The sequence below is a fragment of the Rhagoletis zephyria genome, unplaced genomic scaffold, assembly GCF_001687245.7.
Source record: "Rhagoletis zephyria isolate East Lansing unplaced genomic scaffold, Rhagoletis_zephyria_1.1 Rzeph_scaffold_03729, whole genome shotgun sequence".
NCBI classification, from domain to species: Eukaryota; Metazoa; Arthropoda; class Insecta; order Diptera; family Tephritidae; genus Rhagoletis; species Rhagoletis zephyria.
This window is the reverse complement of record NW_016160812.1, coordinates 30,541-50,440: the sequence shown is the minus strand read 5'-3', so window position 1 is coordinate 50,440 and position 19,900 is coordinate 30,541. Positions and strand designations below refer to the sequence as shown.

At 36.0% G+C, this 19,900-nt stretch overlaps 2 protein-coding genes across 2 annotated transcripts; both read right to left on the bottom strand.

Moving 5' to 3' along the window:
* Positions 1–277: 277 nt before the first annotated feature.
* LOC108369540 (uncharacterized) lies at positions 278–1,247 on the bottom strand. The gene is made up of 3 exons (XM_017624661.1): positions 950–1,247; positions 693–847; positions 278–607 (listed from the first exon to the last, which is right to left on the bottom strand). The coding sequence occupies exons 1-3, from the start codon at positions 1,140–1,142 to the stop codon at positions 365–367; spliced, it is 591 nt and encodes a 196-aa protein (XP_017480150.1). The 5' UTR covers positions 1,143–1,247; the 3' UTR covers positions 278–364.
* A 10,250-nt stretch (positions 1,248–11,497) lies between these two features.
* LOC108369538 (uncharacterized) lies at positions 11,498–15,570 on the bottom strand. The gene is made up of 3 exons (XM_017624660.1): positions 15,184–15,570; positions 12,259–12,416; positions 11,498–12,183 (listed from the first exon to the last, which is right to left on the bottom strand). Exons 1-3 carry the CDS (start codon positions 15,398–15,400, stop codon positions 11,866–11,868), a joined length of 693 nt encoding a protein of 230 aa, XP_017480149.1. The 5' UTR covers positions 15,401–15,570; the 3' UTR covers positions 11,498–11,865.
* Between the last annotated feature and the right edge of the window lie 4,330 nt (positions 15,571–19,900).

Here is a 19,900-nt window from a genome sequence, read left to right as displayed (position 1 = left end):
CAAAATTTGTCGGAAAGAACGCGTTTCACAAGTATTACTGAGTCTAGTCAACGTTATGCTACTCAGACATAAATAGCAAAATCTGAAGGAACGAAATAGCCAATAATATTACTACGGCTAGGCAATGTAGTTTGGAGAGGCGTTGAATCAGAGGCACACATTTCTTTATCGCTCATTATTATTTTTTTTCTACATACGCAAACATTCCTCACCTCCTCATGAGACACTCTCAGAGAAAAGCCAACATTTTCCAAATAATTATTTGAAAACATTCTTATAAATGCAACCAATTCATTTAATACTATTTCAATACTTCCGAAATTTTCTACATAAATATAACTCATATAATTTCATTTTCAATTCCTTAAAGTCTCATGGCACGTGTGCCGGGCGCAAAATCAACGCCGTTGCAGCCTTTCAGGTCACCAGGTGAACATAGCATACAATTGGCATTCGAATAACAGCTTCGCTGATCTGCAACAGTTGTCGAACAGCCGCGTGTAGTGACACCGCCCTCATATTTCACATAGCAATAGGAGTTTGGCGCCGTCGGTGATGGACAACGTGCTGGCATAACCGCGCTGGATTTGCTGGCACAATTAGCATCCTACAAATATAATTCAAGAGTTTCGTGAATGTATGCTGTCAATATATGTATGTATGTATGTATGTATGTTTCAAGGAGCACTTACCGTGCTAGAATCACACTGCAAGCAAAGATAATTCGGTTGACCTAGATTATTACAACGATCCGCATTACATTTGTGGCATTCGACCGTGTTGGCATCACAGCGGCGACGCAGTGCACTGGGCACCTCGAGGGAGCAACCCTTTTGCAAAACGGTAACTGAGAATATGGGGATTAAGAAATATTTTAAATGAATGTTTTAGCTAAACGTTTCAAGTAAATTTTTGAATCGATTCGATACAATTTAAACCATTTACTTACATTTATCAAATACTGTCACACAATAATCCAAGGCATTCTGGCACTTTTGTTCTTTGACGAGTGATGTTCTTTGGCAATTAATGCCCTCGCAGGTATAACAGGTCCTTACTTGCTCGGTGGCGGCGCTGCTGTCGATCAACAGTACAACAACAGCCAGCATTGCTGTAACGGCGAGTTGTTCTATGCGTTGCATTTTGTTCAATTAGTCAATTCCGTAACTCAACGCTGGTTGCTTTTATAGATTCTATCGATGTTGTCAGTCAACTTGAGTGGTTCCTCTTTTAAATTTTTCCAATACTTTGCTGGCTTTATTCAAGTGTTGCATTTTATTTATTAGCGCTGGTCGATGGTATGTTTGTGTATATTATTTACTTATTTAAAGCAAATAATTCTGATGATATCTATATTGCTGTACTATTGTATAAGTACTTTTATGTATATATATATATATATATATATATGTATATATATACAAATGTACATATGGCATGCTCTCATGACGGCATTAGACGGCACCACCTATGTCAAATTCAGTGGCATTTGTCGTCAAATAAGTGAGAACGCATTGTCAAATGGGATCAAAACGCGGTTTCCCGATTGATTTGGATAAGGATAGGTGTNTATATATATATATATATATATATATATATACAAATGTACATATGGCATGTTCTCATGACGGCATTAGACGGCACCACCTATGTCAAATTCAGTGGCATTTGTCGTCAAATAAGTGAGAACGCATTGTCAAATGGGATCAAAACGCGGTTTCCCGATTGATTTGGATAAGGATAGGTGTTTAGTCGTGTACATGCGCTGCAAAATCGGCTATCTGTCAGTTTTTGGCCCATAATATCATCGGTAAAGGTATGGATAAAGGAGATAAAGTTGTGTCAAAAATAAAATATATTTGTACAGGCCAATCACAGATTCCGAGTGAACTCCCATTCTCACGAATTTCGAATTTGCGGGAGAATTTCTTGATCACGACGGAATTCATAATAGCGAGTTGTCACGTCAGGATCTCCGACGGAATTGATGATAGGCCTGGTATTTTCAAAAAAATAAAAAATTTCCAATTTCGAAAAAAAAATCCCGAACTTAGGGTTGGCCTTTTTACATTTTTCGGTGAGACAAAATTGTCTCCTCGAGACGGAAACAACGATATGAACGGTGGCGAGAATTCAAATAGAGAAGACATTTTAACTATGTAGTTTCGGCAACTTTTCTTTGTTTAAAAAATGTTTATTATTTCTTTATGAAAATATAACTTCCCAGCCAGCAAAATATCCGGAAACGTGTCCGAAAATGGAAACAATTTCGTATAAAAACCTGATGTTTCATCCGTTTTCGGATTCCGTTTTCGGACGTTTTTCAGATCAATTCTCCCACTAAAGTGTTCATCCAAGACGTATGTGCGAAAAACTATCGAAAACGGTTGTAAAACGGTTGTAAAACGGATGCGCTTTCGGCTGTTTTCCTGAAATTTGTCTGATACAATTTTTCGTTGAAAACGATTTCATTATGAACTTCGCAGAAACTTTTTCATAGTTACAGGAAACCAAACAAAAACAAATTTAAGATTCAGCAATTATATCAATTTGAATAACTAATTTTAATGTGTTGCTTCTGACCTGGAATTCGAACCTGGGACCTCCTGAAAGCTAACAAATAATAGCACACTTCTCTGCACACTCAGCTACTGGCGAATATGTATACATGTTTTCAAATGCTCAGTTTGAACAAATATTTTAAAATTATTGTTTTGAAAAAGATGAGAAAAAGGTACGAAAAATGAAAAATATGAAAATCGTTTTCTGAACATTTCCGGAAACGAAAAATGTACGAAAACTGCACTTTCGGCAAAAAGTACATTCCTCTGCTGGCTGGGTTACTACAAAAAAAAAAAAACACAATATAAAATGAAAGTTTCACTCTTTGTAGAACATTTATAAAAATTCGACGAATTTTAACAAATCTCTGGCTGAACCCATTTGAAAATATGTACCTCCAAAAATTGAATTTTTCATATATATGTATATTTATTATTTTTTAAATAATTTTGGTAAAAACTTACGTTATATCATGGAAAATCTTAAGCTTAAAAGGTCTGCATGACTTTTTTTTTTGAATTGTATCAACGGAATTAAAATAACGAGATTTTTGGAGGTATTTTCAAAAGAGTCAAGCTCACGTCAATCGCAATATTTTTCCGAAAAATTTTAGCGGGAATATAATATATATATAATAGATTTTATGATTCCGGTGGAAAACCCCTATTTTTTTTGGTGATGCATCCTAATGTAAATACATACATATATGTGTACGTATCTGGCAAGTACTTATTGATGCAATAACCTTCACAATATCAATCGCAAATACATTTTTTTCTTATCCTAGGTTATTATAATTGTTATTAAACAAAGTTAAAAAATTCTAGCGAGTCTATAAGCTAAATAAGACGTTAACAAGGTATAGAGTCCAATTTCTTGTGCATTATGAATTTGAATAAAGAAACAGTTTTAAAACCAAATGCATTTGTTGCATTCTTAGATAAAAAAAATGCAGCGCAGCTTTCCGCCTAAATTTTCGAAATAAGTGGTTTTCTCACATAGTACAGACACATTTTAAAAGTTTAGTAAAATATCTAGTATCTTGGTAGGAAATTAGCAGTAGGTCCCTGGTCTCTTTCTATTTTCCATGGGTACGTGTAGAATATAATAGCCTTTTTATACATCTAGGAGCTTTTCACTAGCCAAACGCGAAAATCGTATGGTTTAACGGATCTACCGAAACTTGGAACAGCACCTGAGGAAGGTAGTTGACAAGTATCAGAATGAAAGGCAGCAGCATATAAGACGAGGGCACTTCTGCAGGTTGCCTTCCAAGTTGACGGAATTCCATCTGCATAGCAGTGCCCAAATGCTTCCCGTATGGGTCCAGAACAAAATGTTCAGCAAGCAGTTTCTGGTAGAGTGCTACAGACGCGAGCTCCCGATCAGATCCTTGTTTGAGAAAGAGTCCACAAACCGGCACGTCAGAAGGCATATCTTTGAGTATAACGACGACTCGACAACGTTCAGACGACCTGTTTATAGTTNAGGCATATCTTTGAGTATAACGACGACTCGACAACGTTCAGACGACCTGTCAACGGCATTCACACAGAGTCTGTCTCGACCTTCTATGACTCTCGACCTATGAATTCCGTGATAGGAGCCCAATCTCACCTATTGCAGAGGACAAGATTAAACTACCGCGTAAGACCCAAGTTAATCTGGCCCAGCTATGATCTCAACAGCTATTTAATCAGACTCGATCCTGACATACCCAATTTCACCATTTTCCATCTGGTCCAACCCCGTTGAAACGGTAGTTAGTTGAGCTTGAAGACAACGGTTAATGGACAAACCGACCCATACGGTGCTTATGAGTGACAAGATAAAGGCCAAGTACGAAAAGGCGATAAATTCGGAGAGCTTCCACAAGAGGATTGGGGCTACATTAGTTTATAGGTTTGCAGTGTAACTAGGAAGATAAGTGAATAGCTAAATAACTTATTAATTATGTATATCGCAAACAGAACCATTCTTCTTGATTGGCACTGTAACCGCCTAAGCGTTTTAGGCCGAGTCCAACAAACTGATGCCAATTGGAAATACCAAATGAAGCCAAAATCATCTCCGCTTAGTCCTTCCTTCTCAGAGGAGGTCCTCTGTTACCAGCATCGTGTCCCGCGTTGAATGCTTTCAGATCTGGAGGCGATTTTGTATATGCGTACGACATGACCAAGCCAGCATAGGCGCTGTATTTTCATTATAAAGCTTATACAGCTCATCGCTCCGTCACCTACGATATTTGACATCGCCAACGCGCAAAGGTGCGTAAATCTTCGGCAAAATCTTTCTCTCGAAAACTTCAGGAGCCGCCTCATCAGATCTTTTCCGTGTCCATGCTTCTGCGCCATACACCAGCACGGGCCTTATGAGTGACTTATACTTCCGCTTTCGCCAACAATTTAAGTGAAAAATTAATTTTTTCTCATCTGCCAATTCCATATTAAATTCAAATAAAAGTAAATTCAAACAAATACATCGCGGCGTATAGGCAACTCCTTTTAGTGCCGACGAAAGCGGCTTTAAAGTAGACAAGTAGGTGGTTTGTATCGATCCTATTCTCGCAAGTCTTCTTGCAATATTTGGTCTCAGGCCACACTGATAAGGTCCAATCCGTTCGTTAACGGCGGGCTGCAGTCTTTCACAAAATATGCTAGGTAAGACCTTGTAACCTATGCTTACCGCCTTTCTTTTGGATTGGGCAGATCATACTTAAATTCCATTCGTCAAAGGACGGTAATGTTGATAAATTTGTTGTCAGATGAGGGCTCTGCTTATCAATTGCCTGCCGAGCTCAGAGTAGCACTTGTTGGCAAGAGGTATTCTTTGCTAGATCTTAAAGCTGAAATTTTAGTAGATATTAGTTCTGGTTAATAGGCGAACGAAGTCTCCCACTACTTCGAAAATGTAACTGCATTCTTAGGTGGAGTCCTACATAGATATGAAAAATGAATCGTGGAGGGTTAAAATCCGCACCTTAATCGAGGTTGTTAATTCGATAACGGTCTGGTACATAATATGTACGTGTTCGAAAACTATATCAAATCATTTTAAATTGCCAGTATATAAACTGTGCACTAGCTACCTTGGGGAAACTTTCAATCAGTTTCCTTTCCTTTTATTTTAGGTTTTTACGCACACTTGCCGTAAATAGAGTTAACTTCAGGCTTAGCCATTTTCTAGACTTATCTATATAATTCAATACTGTTCACGATAAGAAGAACAATAAATCTTTCAATTCCAACAAGTTTTTGCTTCTAGTGGAAAGCACTTAATAGTGATGAAGTGTCATACATTTTTTTTTTTTGAACATACCACATATAATGTAGTTGTATCAGGAATGCCCACCAGTTTAATAAGATTTGAAATCATTTAAGAAATCCACGTTAAACAATTTATTTAATTTATTTCAGTATTAACTGCAAAAAATACTGACTGGCAACAATTTAATATGGTGTTTTAATAGTTTTTTTTTTTTATACTTAGTATATGGTGTAGTTGGAATTTCATAATAAAATGGCACTTGGGGAAACCCTACTTGCACTTATAGATTATTTTTAAGTTTCAATGAATTTAAACACCTCACTTCACCTCGTGTGAGATAAGATGTCAAAAGTTGTATGCTATCAGAAGACACAAGTGGTTTTGAAATATACGTAAATACATATTTACGCACTTGGAATAGCACTTAAATATTGGCATGAGTCACAACGAAAATGTAAGTATTTTGAACGATTTGCTTCGATCAATGTCGAAGTCGATGTAGTACATCCCAAACACCTGCCAACCCGAAGCCGCAGTGGAAGCTCACCATAATCCACACAAAAAGTCACTTGGTACGAGTATTAACGGGCACACTCTATATTCTTTTAAGAGCCGTAATTGCAATTTTTTCTGTGCTAGTTATTAATTTATTTATTGAGAATACTTATTTTAAAGCCTAACAGTAAGTTATAAAATCTTAAGTCTTGTGTAATACAATAATCAGCCTCATTGCGAGAGTCGTGCCGAATGCAAGTCGTTCTTCGAGAGTCGAATTGTATCGAAAATTTCACGCCATCGCCCAAAATTTCCACTCGACTAGTGTATTAATATGGAAAAATTTGGCAGCACTGCATATTTTTCGACGATTTTCGTCGTTTACTTATTTCTGTATGCATGACAGTAGACAATTCCAATGTTGTCGAGTCGTACAATTTAGCATAATTTACGACTTCCGCAATGAGGCTAAATAGCTCAAACCGTGGGTTGAGCCTATTCTGCTTTGCAAGACTTTTATTATATACCTATATCTCACTCGGCTGTTCCCACCACATCACTCTTTACTGTGGGCACCAGTGTTGCCACTCGAAAAATTTTTACCTACCACAAAAAAAAAATCCACGAACTTTTTAAGTGACCTAGTACAGGTCGTAGAGTTGGCCGAGTAATTCACGAAACTGTTTTCAAAATTTTTCTAACACCCTCAAATTCTGATCTTATTTATTCTTAAAAAACCATTGTCGCATGACTTCCGGCACTAAACAATTTTTAATTCGGTTGTTTTTTATCCAATTGCAAATTTGTATATGGCTTAGGAAAGAAGCATATTTGCGCTATTAAAAGAAAGGATATGTTTTTTAAGGGCATTGTAAATAAGTGGAAAACTTTTGGAACAAATCTGAAATTTACACCAATTTTTATTAGTTTTTCACTTCTACAACATTTTTTGCTAAAAATTTCAAAAGAAAATAGTCTCTTGTAATCATTACTTCCGAGTAAAACTAGTACCATTCATTTACATTTTTATAAAGAGGCAAATTACAATTTTTCTAGACAAAGTATTCAAACCTTATATCCAATCCAATTGACTCAAATTTTCTGAGAAATTTCATCGAAGTGATTTTATAACTTGAAAATTTGTCTATTGATTTCTATAAATAGTACTCGGAATAAAACATTTTTTTCGAAGTAATAACCAAATTTATTATTTATTTATTTATTTGAAATTTTGACAAAACATGTTAAATAAGAATAATAAGAATAAGAATGATAAAATTTTGTGTAAATTTCTGATTTAGTTCCAAATTTATCCATATATTTATAGCCCGATTCTGTGCACTTGATAAATAAATTTTTTTTTATAATTTGTCAATTTATTATTATATATATTATATTATTAAGAATTGGAATTCTAGCACAGAAATCAAAAGCTCTTTCCTTGATAAATTATCAATATTGAAAATGCCATTAACAGCGTTTACAAATTGAAATTTCGTATCAAAATTATAAAACTTTTATATAAAAAATTTTGTTTCTATCATTTAAATCTGCGTGTGCCGGCATTTGAACCTGGGACACACTGAATTTATAGCCGACATCTATACCTACTCGGTCNGTTTCTATCATTTAAATCTGCGTGTGCCGGCATTTGAACCTGGGACACACAGAATTTATAGCCGACATCTATACCTACTCGGTGACGGCAGTCAAAAGCTTTTTTGCTTTTAAATTCATATTTTTCATATTTGACAATGAAATAAGTTCCAATCATATGGAAATCAGTTCCCCTCTAGAGGAAATCGTAGAGATTTTTATTTTATGAATATTGACACAGAATGCGATGGGAGCTTTTGTTGATAGAAATCTTGATAAAATTTCTTTACAAATAATTTATCAAGAAATATTATTTCTTTAAATAAATAGTATAAATATTTTTCTTTCCAAAGCCACCCAAAACTTAAAATGTAAAAATAACCGAGATAAAGCTTTTTTGGTGCGGGAAGTACAGTAGAAATGTCTTTTTTTTTAAAGAATATGCAGTTGGTGAATTACTCGACCAGCCATAGTCAGTGTAACACCTTGTAAATAAAGGTAAAGTTCAATGAAGACTACACAAGTATATACGAAACTCGCTCCAGTATTCTACGGTGAAGAGCCAATCCCAGCCGAAATAATCATCCCAACATCTCGCTAATGACACACTCATAATGTCGACAAACTTCAACCCTGCAGAAATTTCAAATGAGTTTGAATGAAATATCGACAAGTCTGAAAAGATTATCTAAGCGTAATCCACAACAACATACAGCTTTCTCAAGAAGAAATTAGGCGATATTTAGAGCTGCACATTGAATGACGTCAGAAGCTAGTGCTTCAAAAATAACCAACTTGGTCTTAAGTTAACGGGCCCATATTAGTGGCTTGGTCCGATATGCTACTATGGACTAAGTAATACAGAGCAATTTTCTTCAAGTATTTCGAAAAATTGAAATACAAAAATTTTGCCTGTTTAAAGCAAAGCAAAACTACATACGAATCAAAGGGATTCGATCTTTAATAAAAGATTTCGCACTATTTTAGCCTCATCGAATTTTCGGAGCTTCTTTTGGACTTAGCAAATTTTCCTTTCATTGAATATAAACGAGAAAACAAGGACCTTTATCCTTTTCGAAACGATGCACCTTTAATTTCTCTAGCCTCCTGTATTAAAATATGAGTTTTCATAAAAAGTGGACTTAGCAACTTTCCACTCTAAGCTAGCAATATGCACCCTGGTTCCTAAAAAAACGACTCGTTATGCAACCAGGGATACCTAACTAGTAGGACGTTCGATTATTAGCCTCTTTCCAAAACCGGTTTGCGAGTTATTCGAAAAATTTTAATTAAAAAAAAAATACGGTTTTATAATTTGAAATTAATAGCCACTTACCAAGATTATTGCAAAGATTTTTTTTAGATCAAAAGTAAAACAAATAAAAATCAGTGAGGAATCGAAGTCCGGTCTTATTTCAATTCTTAAATACATTACTGCATTTTTTCTGACTATTTCGGTTTTGAATAGAGCTCTAGCCGCCGCATCCGAGTTTTACTGCCACTCGGGAGGTCCATAGCTCAATTTCTGGTCTCAGCAACATCAAAGCAATTTTTTTTTTAATACGCTCGTCTCTCTGCAGACAATCGCAAACCTTCGAGTGTACTTCTGCCATAAAAGAGCTTTTTCCGAGGTGGAGTAAAAGTGTGGATCTCTCTATTTGTGTCACAATGGATATATTAAAACAAAAAGGGAAACCCCTATCCCCTAAATTGAAAAAAGTCTTGAAAACTTTGGAAAACTCAAACCTTTTATTCAGGGGTCAAAATTTTTATGACATAAAAAAACCGGTTTGTTGGATAAAAAATCCGGTTAAATTGATATTCGAAATCTCAAGATTTCAAAAAACCGCCTATAGATATCAAAAAATAAAACAAACAACAAATGGTGGAAACCGGTTTGGTAAAAGCTATTCACTCACCCTGCAAGGGGGAAATTCTCGTTTTATGAAATGGTGAATTGAAAATGAAAAATTCAAACTCATTTCACTTCATCATTTTATGCGATTCTCACTCACCAAAAACTTTCCATTATTATCTAGCACGCAATTCTTTGGTAAATTATTGTAAGTTGAAAACACGGATATTCTTTATCACAAGATACATTTTTTTTAGCAAAATTCCCAACTCTTCTGCTGCACGGCCACAAAACTTTTTGAGGATTAATTGATTTTTTTTTTTTTTTAACAGAATCGTAATTTTATGGAATGTGAAGAAAAATTTTACCAATTTACGTTTTCACAGAACAGGGTGCCTCCAAGTATAAAACAATTTCATTTAAAGCTGAAAAAAAAAATTTGTTTGTGAAAGTTCTCGTCTCCTATTACCGTAGTATAGACGACTCGACTTAAAACTTCAGCTGCAAGTGTACAATAGAAACTGGTTCCGTTGGTATCCCTAGAAAAATCTTAAAAAGTATGGTTGTCATGCTTTTCGTAATTCTGCTCGTTATTATTTTTTTTATACTCACATGGGCTCCTTGTGGCTCTTAGTGATGATTGGGTAGAATGAATATATACGGCTGCAGCCGAGATATTTGCCAAATAATACAAATTGCGTTGTAGGCGAGTTGCATATAAAAACCATCTAGTATTAAATTCTATTTGTTTCATACTGCGGATATCCCCGTTAAATAAAAAAAAAGTAATTTTGAATCAAAAAATACAACCGACTTCGATGCTTTTATAAAAATTTAGTGGCGCCATTAATTTCTTCATGATCCAATGATTGCAAAAGAATTAACGAAAACGATTCACGTGAACCAAAGTTTTGAGTTAACGTACTACAAAAAAAACGAAAAATATTTCGATGAATTGATAACCTTTTTTAGAAGTTTTTGGCAAAATTTGTATCCGATAGATGGCGTTGGAATTGAGTTACTTATATTGCAAAAGCACCATCTGCAGCCCCATTTCGATCGATAGGTGGCCCTGGGCTTGGGATCTTGCGAAAAATCGTTGAATTTTGAACTTTATGAAATATATTTGGAACACATACATACATATATGAGTAAATCTCACTGGTTGTTCTTTTTTTTGTAGTATCACTCCCTTCTCTCACCAGGAAAAAAAAACTAGTTCCAGAAATACGTTCCATAAAAAATAAAACAAGCATTTGAACAGTTTTAACCTTAAAACGTTTATTTGGGCGAAAAAGTACCGAAATTACTAATTTTTGCTTTGTCACTTGAAAAAATCATAACTATTTTTTTATAATAAATTTGGGAAGTTTTAGATAGAATGTTCATATTAGAAACAATGAAAGTTGGCACCAAATACAACATATCTGTAAAGTTTCGGAAGGGAACCACAAAATTAAAAAAACAAAAATTAAGCATGCAGAATATCTGACGCAGCTATATTGTAATTTTTGATATTTAACATTTTTTCATTTTAAAAGTTTAAGATACTTGATTATAAGATGACGGCGATTTGCGAAACAAAAATTAAAATTTTACAATTTGTATTGTATGCACCATTTTCGACACGTTTTTGTCGAAAAATCTAACAACTCGTGAGATTTTCTCATATGCATATTTTGATACAGTTTTAGTTTTATATGCATTCAATATATTTAAATTTTTATAATTTTTTTAAAGGATATTAGAAAAGTAAAAATATAAGACTTAAGTACTATGTATATTTACAAATCGTATGTTAAACGCGTAAGTGCAACCCATTAATACTCGTGTGAATATGAAAACAAAAATACGTAAGCGTACAAAGTGCACTCCGTAAACTCTCTCCAACTCTCACACCCCCTGTTACCTATAAAACAACTAGATTTATTATCGTCTTACAGTACTGTACATAATTGGTATACTTTCAATAAATTTTATACCATTTTGTTATCGCAAACGTGTTTACGCCGCTTTTATGGTATACTTTACTTCTTACAAAATTTGATTAAAAAAAATACATAATCGAAAATAAGACGACTAGATTCATATTAAATAGACCGTGGTGCGAAAGCCAGCAGTGTAAAGATGCCAATAGAAGCAATATTTCCCTTGGTTAGGCTACTACTGGTGCCACTAGTAGACTGTGCAGCCACTGTGTAGGTGTTGCAAGCTTCCGCATCATCGCTCAAACACATAGAACATTTGGGGTCACTGAGACACACCTGCTGCTCACGCAAATGTACAAAGCAGCCACGGGTAGTGCCCTCTTCGCTCGATTCACGTACATAGCAATAGGAATTTTGTGCAGTGGGTATGGGACATTGTACGGCAGTTAAGTCGCTAGTATCGGTAGCACACTTCTTGTTCTGCGTGGTGGATGAAATAGGAAACCCAATAAGCAAAAATTTTATATAATTACGTATGTCACTTAAACCACTTACCTCGATCGACTTGCATTCGATACATTTGAAATCGGCACGTCCTTTGTCATTGCAACGATTACCGAAACATTTCACACACTCTGGATGATCGGCTAAGTCGCATTTCTCACGGTAGTTGGGTGCCAGATCGGTATAACAGCCGCGAGCAACAACGGTAACTGTAAAGAAAAGATATGAGGGAAAATGTGTTGGTTGCAATTGAGTATGTATTTGCTTTAAAAGCTTTCTTAGTTTCTAAAAGCGATTCAAAATTGAACCTTTTATGATTGAGATATACACTGCGCTGACGCTTGAAGTCTTTTTTTATTATCCCTAAAAGATAGCGTTAATTTATAACGCTAATGAGATTATGATAAGGCTGATCAACTTACATAGCAAATATATTTTAAGGAAATATTTAGCACGAATGCTAATCAGTATTTTATTCAATTATTTGCCCTTGAAATTTCTGAGTCGGCGCTTGGAGTATTGGAGTGAAAGATTTTGCGGAAGATTTGTGGGCATTTACGCATTGGTGACGGCGAGTACCGCAGACGATGGAGTGATGAGCTTTATAAGCTTTAAAACGACATAGACATAGGNCGAATGCTAATCAGTATTTTATTCAATTATTTGCCCTTGAAATTTCTGAGCCGGCTCTTGGAGTATTGGAGTGAAAGATTTTGCGGAAGATTTATGGGCATTTACGCATTGGTGACGGCGAGTACCGCAGACGATGGAGTGATGAGCTTTATAAGCTTTAAAACGACATAGACATAGTGCAGCGAATTAAAATACAGCGGCTCTGCTGGCTCGTTCATGTCTGAAAGTATTCAACTCGGAACCCGCTGGTGGAAGCAGAGGATTTTGAGGCCCCCACTGCGAAGGAATGACCAAGTGGAGTAGCCTGCTCTCGTGCACGTTGGCGGTAAGGGAGGTTAACATCCACTCAGGCAGCCAAGTGTCAGTAAAAGCCCTTGGATCGTTTAAGGTACGCTCGAGGCTTGATAGAGAATTCCTTAGTTCACTTTTGGTTGTGTCTGCATATTACCTTATCAGACTTTTATTGGGGCTAGTGGTATCGCAGGAAACTGTGTTTCTGATGAACTGGCTAGAATCACCAAACTCCATCCAATATCGCCAAGAAAAGGGAGAGTAGGGTTTGCCTTGACTACTTGTGGACTTCTCTTGAAAATATGGGCCTCGGGTCAACTCAGCGAACGCTGGGGGAAAAGCAGGGAATGTACATTGAGAGGCCATTCTGAGAGTGAATTGGGAAATGTCCAGGGAACTCCTTAGGCTCACGAATCCGGATCTCTCTTTAATATTTAATCTTACTCTCCTATCGGAGTTCAAGCAGTGAGATTAAATATTTCACAAGACCCCTTCTGTCGCAGCTACATGGAGGTCAATGAGGTGGAATCTTCTCGATAACTACTCTTAGACTGTCCAGCATTTGATGGATTGCAGCTTTGGCACTTTTGTTGGTACTTTATAGTTTTTTCTCGAGTTGTCCGCATTGGTTATTTGCATCTCAGAGCCATATCTCATTTTTCTATTAAGCGGAAGACTACTTGCCCTCTCTACTTTATACTTCAGTATCAGCGCATAAACGCTGCAGACGTTAAAAATTAAATAACTACCAATTCTTCATGTCCTGCATTCAAAGACCGGCGAATATAATCAGCTCTGTTTCGCTGGGGCTTACACACAGCCCACAAATGGAAGCTCAATTGTCTACTAAGTTCATCTAACGGGTCCAGCAGGTTTTTGACAGCAACTGAAATTAATCTCGAAGTTCAACAGTAGGCATGCTGATTTAAGAACTAACGTTCTTTGGGAATCCCAGTTCCCAGTGCCAATCAATCAGTATATCAATAAGCGCTTTAATGGAAAATTATGAGACTGATTGAAATACCCGATCTGTCTGATAATTGACTGAAATCGGTAATATAAGTACCTGGCTTCGCAGCCGGCATAACCATCGCAAAGTTTTTGGCACAGTGATCAACTAAAGTCAGGAAGGATAACTCCAAACTCAACGCAAGGCTCGGAGGCAGAATTTCATTCGGGAGCTAATGAATAACCCAAAGTGTGACATAATTTCTTGCAATCGAATCGGCACTTTATCTGATGGCCATGTGACGGCTGCTGTGGCTGAGTGGTTAGAGGTGCGTACCAACAGACCGTAGGACCTGGGTTCCATCCCTGGTCCGGTCAACCTCTAAATTAAAAAATGTTGCTTCAATGGCAATGCAATGGCAAATCTTCGAGTGCATTTATGCCACAAAAAAGGTTCTCAAAAAATGCTTTTACCATTCTTTCATAGTAACTATATTTCATAGATCCGCCAAAATCCCTAGAAAATGCAGTGGGTATTGTTATTGAAAGTCTCCTAAAGAGAACCAGGGTTTTCCGATCGAAAAATATTGATTTTCAAGAATTCCATACCATTTCTACGAAAAGTTATTTTTTCCCATATAAAATACATGGAAAACTTTGAGCGCTTTGGGCGACCTCTAATTATTTTTTGATTTATATATATATGTTTTTTCGATATAGAACAATCCTAGGGGGTAAGAGCATTAGAATTCCGACTTTACTTATTTTGGACCACCCTAATGCACATATTTGTATATATTCAACCGACTCATTTCACAGCTCTTTATCGTCGATCGAATACGTCGAAAGAACTCATTTCCTGAACCTTCCGTTAAATTAACCTGACGACAACGCTAGACTTTGTTAGCTACTTCAATAAGAAGAGTATCTAAATCTCCAGTCGGTTTATAAATCCGGAATCATTTGCATTTCCACTTAAATACGTTAACAAAATGGATCGAAATCATAGCATCGAGCAGCTCAACAACTGCACATCACGAATTTTTCTGTCCGTAACCTAATATTTAGTATCGCATATGTACATTTTTACTGCTACTCACTTACATCCTCTAAACACGGTGGCACAATAATCCAGTAGATCCTCACATTCCGTGGTAACATTCAACTTTGTCACGCGCAAACAATTAATACCTTCACAGCTATAACAAGTGCGGGGCAATGCTGGATCGACAGCTTGATCAGCAGCCATAAGCTGTTGTACAGCGCACACTATAACCAAAAGGACACCATAAATGGTGAATTTGTTTGAACTCGATGACATTGCAAAAAAGAAAATAATAATAAAATAATATGTACTGTTATACGAGTAAAATAAGTATTTGTAAATCTCGAAAAGGAGCGACCACTTCACAACTCTAAATTCCACCAGCGACTGAAGTCAACAAATTGCAATTGACAAATTAATAAACACCATACGCAAAAAATCAAATTATTTATAAAGCAAAAATATACGGGGAGGGTTGGGGGTAATCCATCACACGTAAAACATTCTCAAGATCATGCCAAGTGGACACCCCGCGTACTCAGCGAGATGGCTGTCACACAGGCAACACAGTTTATTTACTTAAATCATATATGTATGTATGTATATGTACTTATTATTATTTAGCTTATCATTAGCAAAATCGATTTTGGTGCTTGGAAATTTGCACATATATTTATTTATGTATGTGTTGATGTGTTATTATGTATTGATTACACAATTGATTTGTACTATTTTGTCATTTTACTCCTAAAATCGTATTCATTTGTTCTGTATATGAAGTTGAGAGAATGCTTAAAGCACGTACAGTATTCAGAACTACATACACGTTATGTAAAGGCAAAACAGTAAAGTCGGAAAACATACCCCTATTTTTAACCGACTTCCAAAAAGGGAGGAGGTTATCAGTTCGTCGGAATATTTTTTTAATATATTTTTTTTTCTTTTTTTATGTATGTTACCGCATAACTTTGGACCACGCCAACTGATTTCGATAATTCTTTTTGCATCGGAAAGGTAGTGTCTCAGAGGTGGTCCCATACTAATCTGGTTAAGATCCGATCAGTGGATCATGAGATATATATATATATATTTTTTTATATGAGAGTTGAAGTCGGTTTTTTTTGGCTAAAAATTACTTGTTTTATTTTTTTTTTTTTTTGTAAATCAAAAAATTGCGAGCTCTTGTTTCTTTCCCTCAGTGTCGCGTGTGATTGAACCATCGTGTTTCCTTAACGTAGCATCGAATGTCGCGGATGCCCGCTTTAAAATTTTTTAGTTAAAAATAATAAATCGCAAACTTATTATAGCAAAGCAGTGGCAGAGATTGTGCTCTAGAAGGAGCAAGTTCCATCCGTTGCAACCTGGTTTGCAGCACAGTTTGCAGGTATTTAACTGTGCCTGGGCACTAATACTACGGTAATGGTCATTTTTGCGGCTAGCTTAATTAAAATCTTTCTACAGCCAGTTTTCAGTAAGTGTGGGTNAAACTTATTATAGCAAAGCAGTGGCAGAGATTGTGCTCTAGAAGGAGCAAATTCCATCCGTTGCAACCTCGTTTGCAGCACAGTTTGCAGGTATTTAACTGTGCCTGGACACTAATATTTACTACGGTAATGGTCATTTTTGCGGCTAGCTTAACTAAAATCTTTCTACAGCCAGTTTCCAGTAAGTGTTGGTGCACACTAGAGATTTAAAGGCTGCTTCACTGTCAGAATAAATGGTAACGGACTGTAGAAAAGTTGCGGCACTATTATGTAAGCCATAAGGCGACCTCCCTCACAACTGTTACCTCGGCGAGGAAAACGCTACGTTTAGTGAGAGGTCTTTAGAGTAAATTCCGCTATCAACTCTTTGTCGAGCTTTGACCCATCGGTGAAGGTGGCGTTAGACCCTGAATAGAAGTCCGACCTTCCACACCGGCTTTCCAACATCGTTTCGTAAGGTTGAGATTCCAGTACGACTTCCTATCAAGAGTTATACCGCGGTGTTTAACCTCGGTGGACGTTTTAATTCCCACACCATTTAGAAAAGATGGTATCATATATTTGACCGTGATTAGGACCATTTTGGTATTGGTGGAATTCACCTTGAGTCCACTCTCCCTCGACCAGCTATTATAGAGACAGAAAGCGCTCTGCAAACGTTCGCTTGGCGTTTGGAAATATTTTCCTGTTGCTGTTATTGCAATGTCGGCTATATGACGTGACAGCCGTTATTCCATAGTCTGAGGCAAATTAAATTTATAGTAAGGTTTCAGAGTAGGCGGGAAGAGAACCTCTCCTTAAGGCGTACCTCTTGTTGCATACCTGGTAATGCACGCGCCACCCAACCATGAGAAAATAGTTCTTCTCGAAAGAAGACGCCTTATAAGTTCCACCAGAGGCCGTTCCAGAGCTACTTGAAAAAGTGACCTCACTATTGCATCTAGAAAAATATTTTGTTAAATGCACTATCTATGTCAAGACGAATTCCTAAGGTAAATTCTTTAAAGTCAAGTCCCTTTCCCTTTAACATATTGGCACGTTCTTCCGAGTAGGAGGAGTAAATTTGAAATATGACCCGATTTAAATTATTTTTGTAGACTTTACTTTTAGTAAAAAGATTTTAAATTGAAAAACGGTAAATATAGAGCCACCACGGCCACTACGGTCCAATCGTTAGAGGTCCGCATTATCACTCTGTAGGTCCATGGGGAGAAGATTCTTGGTGGGAGAAATAGCAAAAAAAAAAATTTGAAATCAATTTACCATATCAATTCAGTTGTTTATGTAGTAAACTTGTAAGGATTAAGACAACTTATATGCTTACGTATGTACAAATACTGTCATTAAGGAGAAAGGAGTGGAAATATGTTTACTTCATTGACATATCAGTAACTTCAAGTAAATGCTTTAGAAATTTCCCACATATCTGACAGACTATAAAATTATCTCACCTAACAGCCCTGCCAGCCAAAAGTGGTGACAAATCTGGTGAAACCGCGGGTTTCGGTCACTTCAAAACTGGTGACAAAACTGGTGACATTTGTATGGGCGGTGTGCAGATTGTCACCACTTTCCCCCTGTACGTGTGAGCTTTGCATCACAGTCGCACTCATTCAGATACTTCGTAAGGAAAACATATAGCTGCACTCGTCTAGCATTGCCCACTTCAGCTGGCGCAGGGTTGCATTTTCTTCACAGCGAATTCAAAATAACCTTAAAAACTTTAAATAAAAAATCTTAAAATTTTTTTTGATTTTTATTTTGCAAAATTTATTTTTCAAAATACATTGTTAACCTAATATAAATAGTTAGTAATCAATATTAAGAATAAAAATTACAATTAACATTAATAATAAAGATATTTTTACATACATATGTGGTTGCTTAATTGCTTATTATTACTACTACTCGTTTGCATATAGCTGTTTTCAAAAGTTGCAAAATTTCTTAGCCGTTTGCGCCATGTCTGGCTAACACTAAAGGCTCTGTTATGCATATTTGGCATTGCTTGAGAGTTGTCACATAAGGAATCTGTTAAATGAGCTTCGCGTGTAAGCTGTTACCCAACGCACAGCATTACATACGTAGAAGTCTGTTGGTTTTTGATTTCTACGTAAAAACACACACAAATACTCTCCCTTCTCACTCACTCGCTTAAGCGAAATGTAAACTTTGGCATTTGCATAACAATTGTCTAATTATTTTCTTTTAACTTAAACAAAGTCTATGGATTAGAGCACAGTCTAATCACGACAACATTCAACTTCGGTTCAAGAATAATTTTGACATGTCCCATTTCTCTTTTCCTTTTCACATCATCCTTTACATGTACTCCCGAAAACAGAGATATTTGAAGTTTTATGAAATGAATAAATTATATGATTTGCCTAGTTACCAAAACCACTCGAAAATCACAGCAAACCAACCAACCTACCAGAGCTTTATTTTAAGAAATGAAACCACCAATTTTGGTCCAATTGGACCGAAACGGCAACACTGTTTTTAACATGCCTTGACCGTAAGGGAGAGCAACACGTAACAGCTAATTCAAAGTAATCCAAAAGAGAAGTTTCATTTCATTTGAATAAAGTTTCATTTAATTTGAAAAAAGTTTCATTTAATTTCAATAAAGTTTCACTGAATCTGAAAAAGGTTTCATTTAATTTGAAAAAGGTTTCGCTTAACATGAAAAAGGTTTCATTAAATTTAAAAAAGGTTTCGCTTAATTTGAAAATGGTTTCATTTAAACTGAAAATGCTATATACCTTATCTTTAATCGATAGATATAAAAATTGACATTTGGCACTTAACGCCTGTTAGGTGAGATAATTTTATAGTCTGTCAGATATGTGGGAAATTTCTAAAGCATTTACTTGAAGTTACTGATATGTCAATGAAGTAAACATATTTCCACTCCTTTCTCCTTAATGACAGTATTTGTACATACGTAAGCATATAAGTTGTCTTAATCCTTACAAGTTTACTACATAAACAACTGAATTGATATGGTAAATTGATTTCAAATTTTTTTTTTTCCTATTTCTCCCACCAAGAATCTTCTCCCCATGGACCTACAGAGTGATAATGCGGACCTCTAACGATTGGACCGTAGTGGCCGTGGTGGCTCTATATTTACCGTTTTTCAATTTAAAATCTTTTTACTAAAAGTAAAGTCTACAAAAATAATTTAAATCGGGTCATATTTCAAATTTACTCCTCCTACTCGGAAGAACGTGCCAATATGTTAAAGGGAAAGGGACTTGACTTTAAAGAATTTACCTTAGGAATTCGT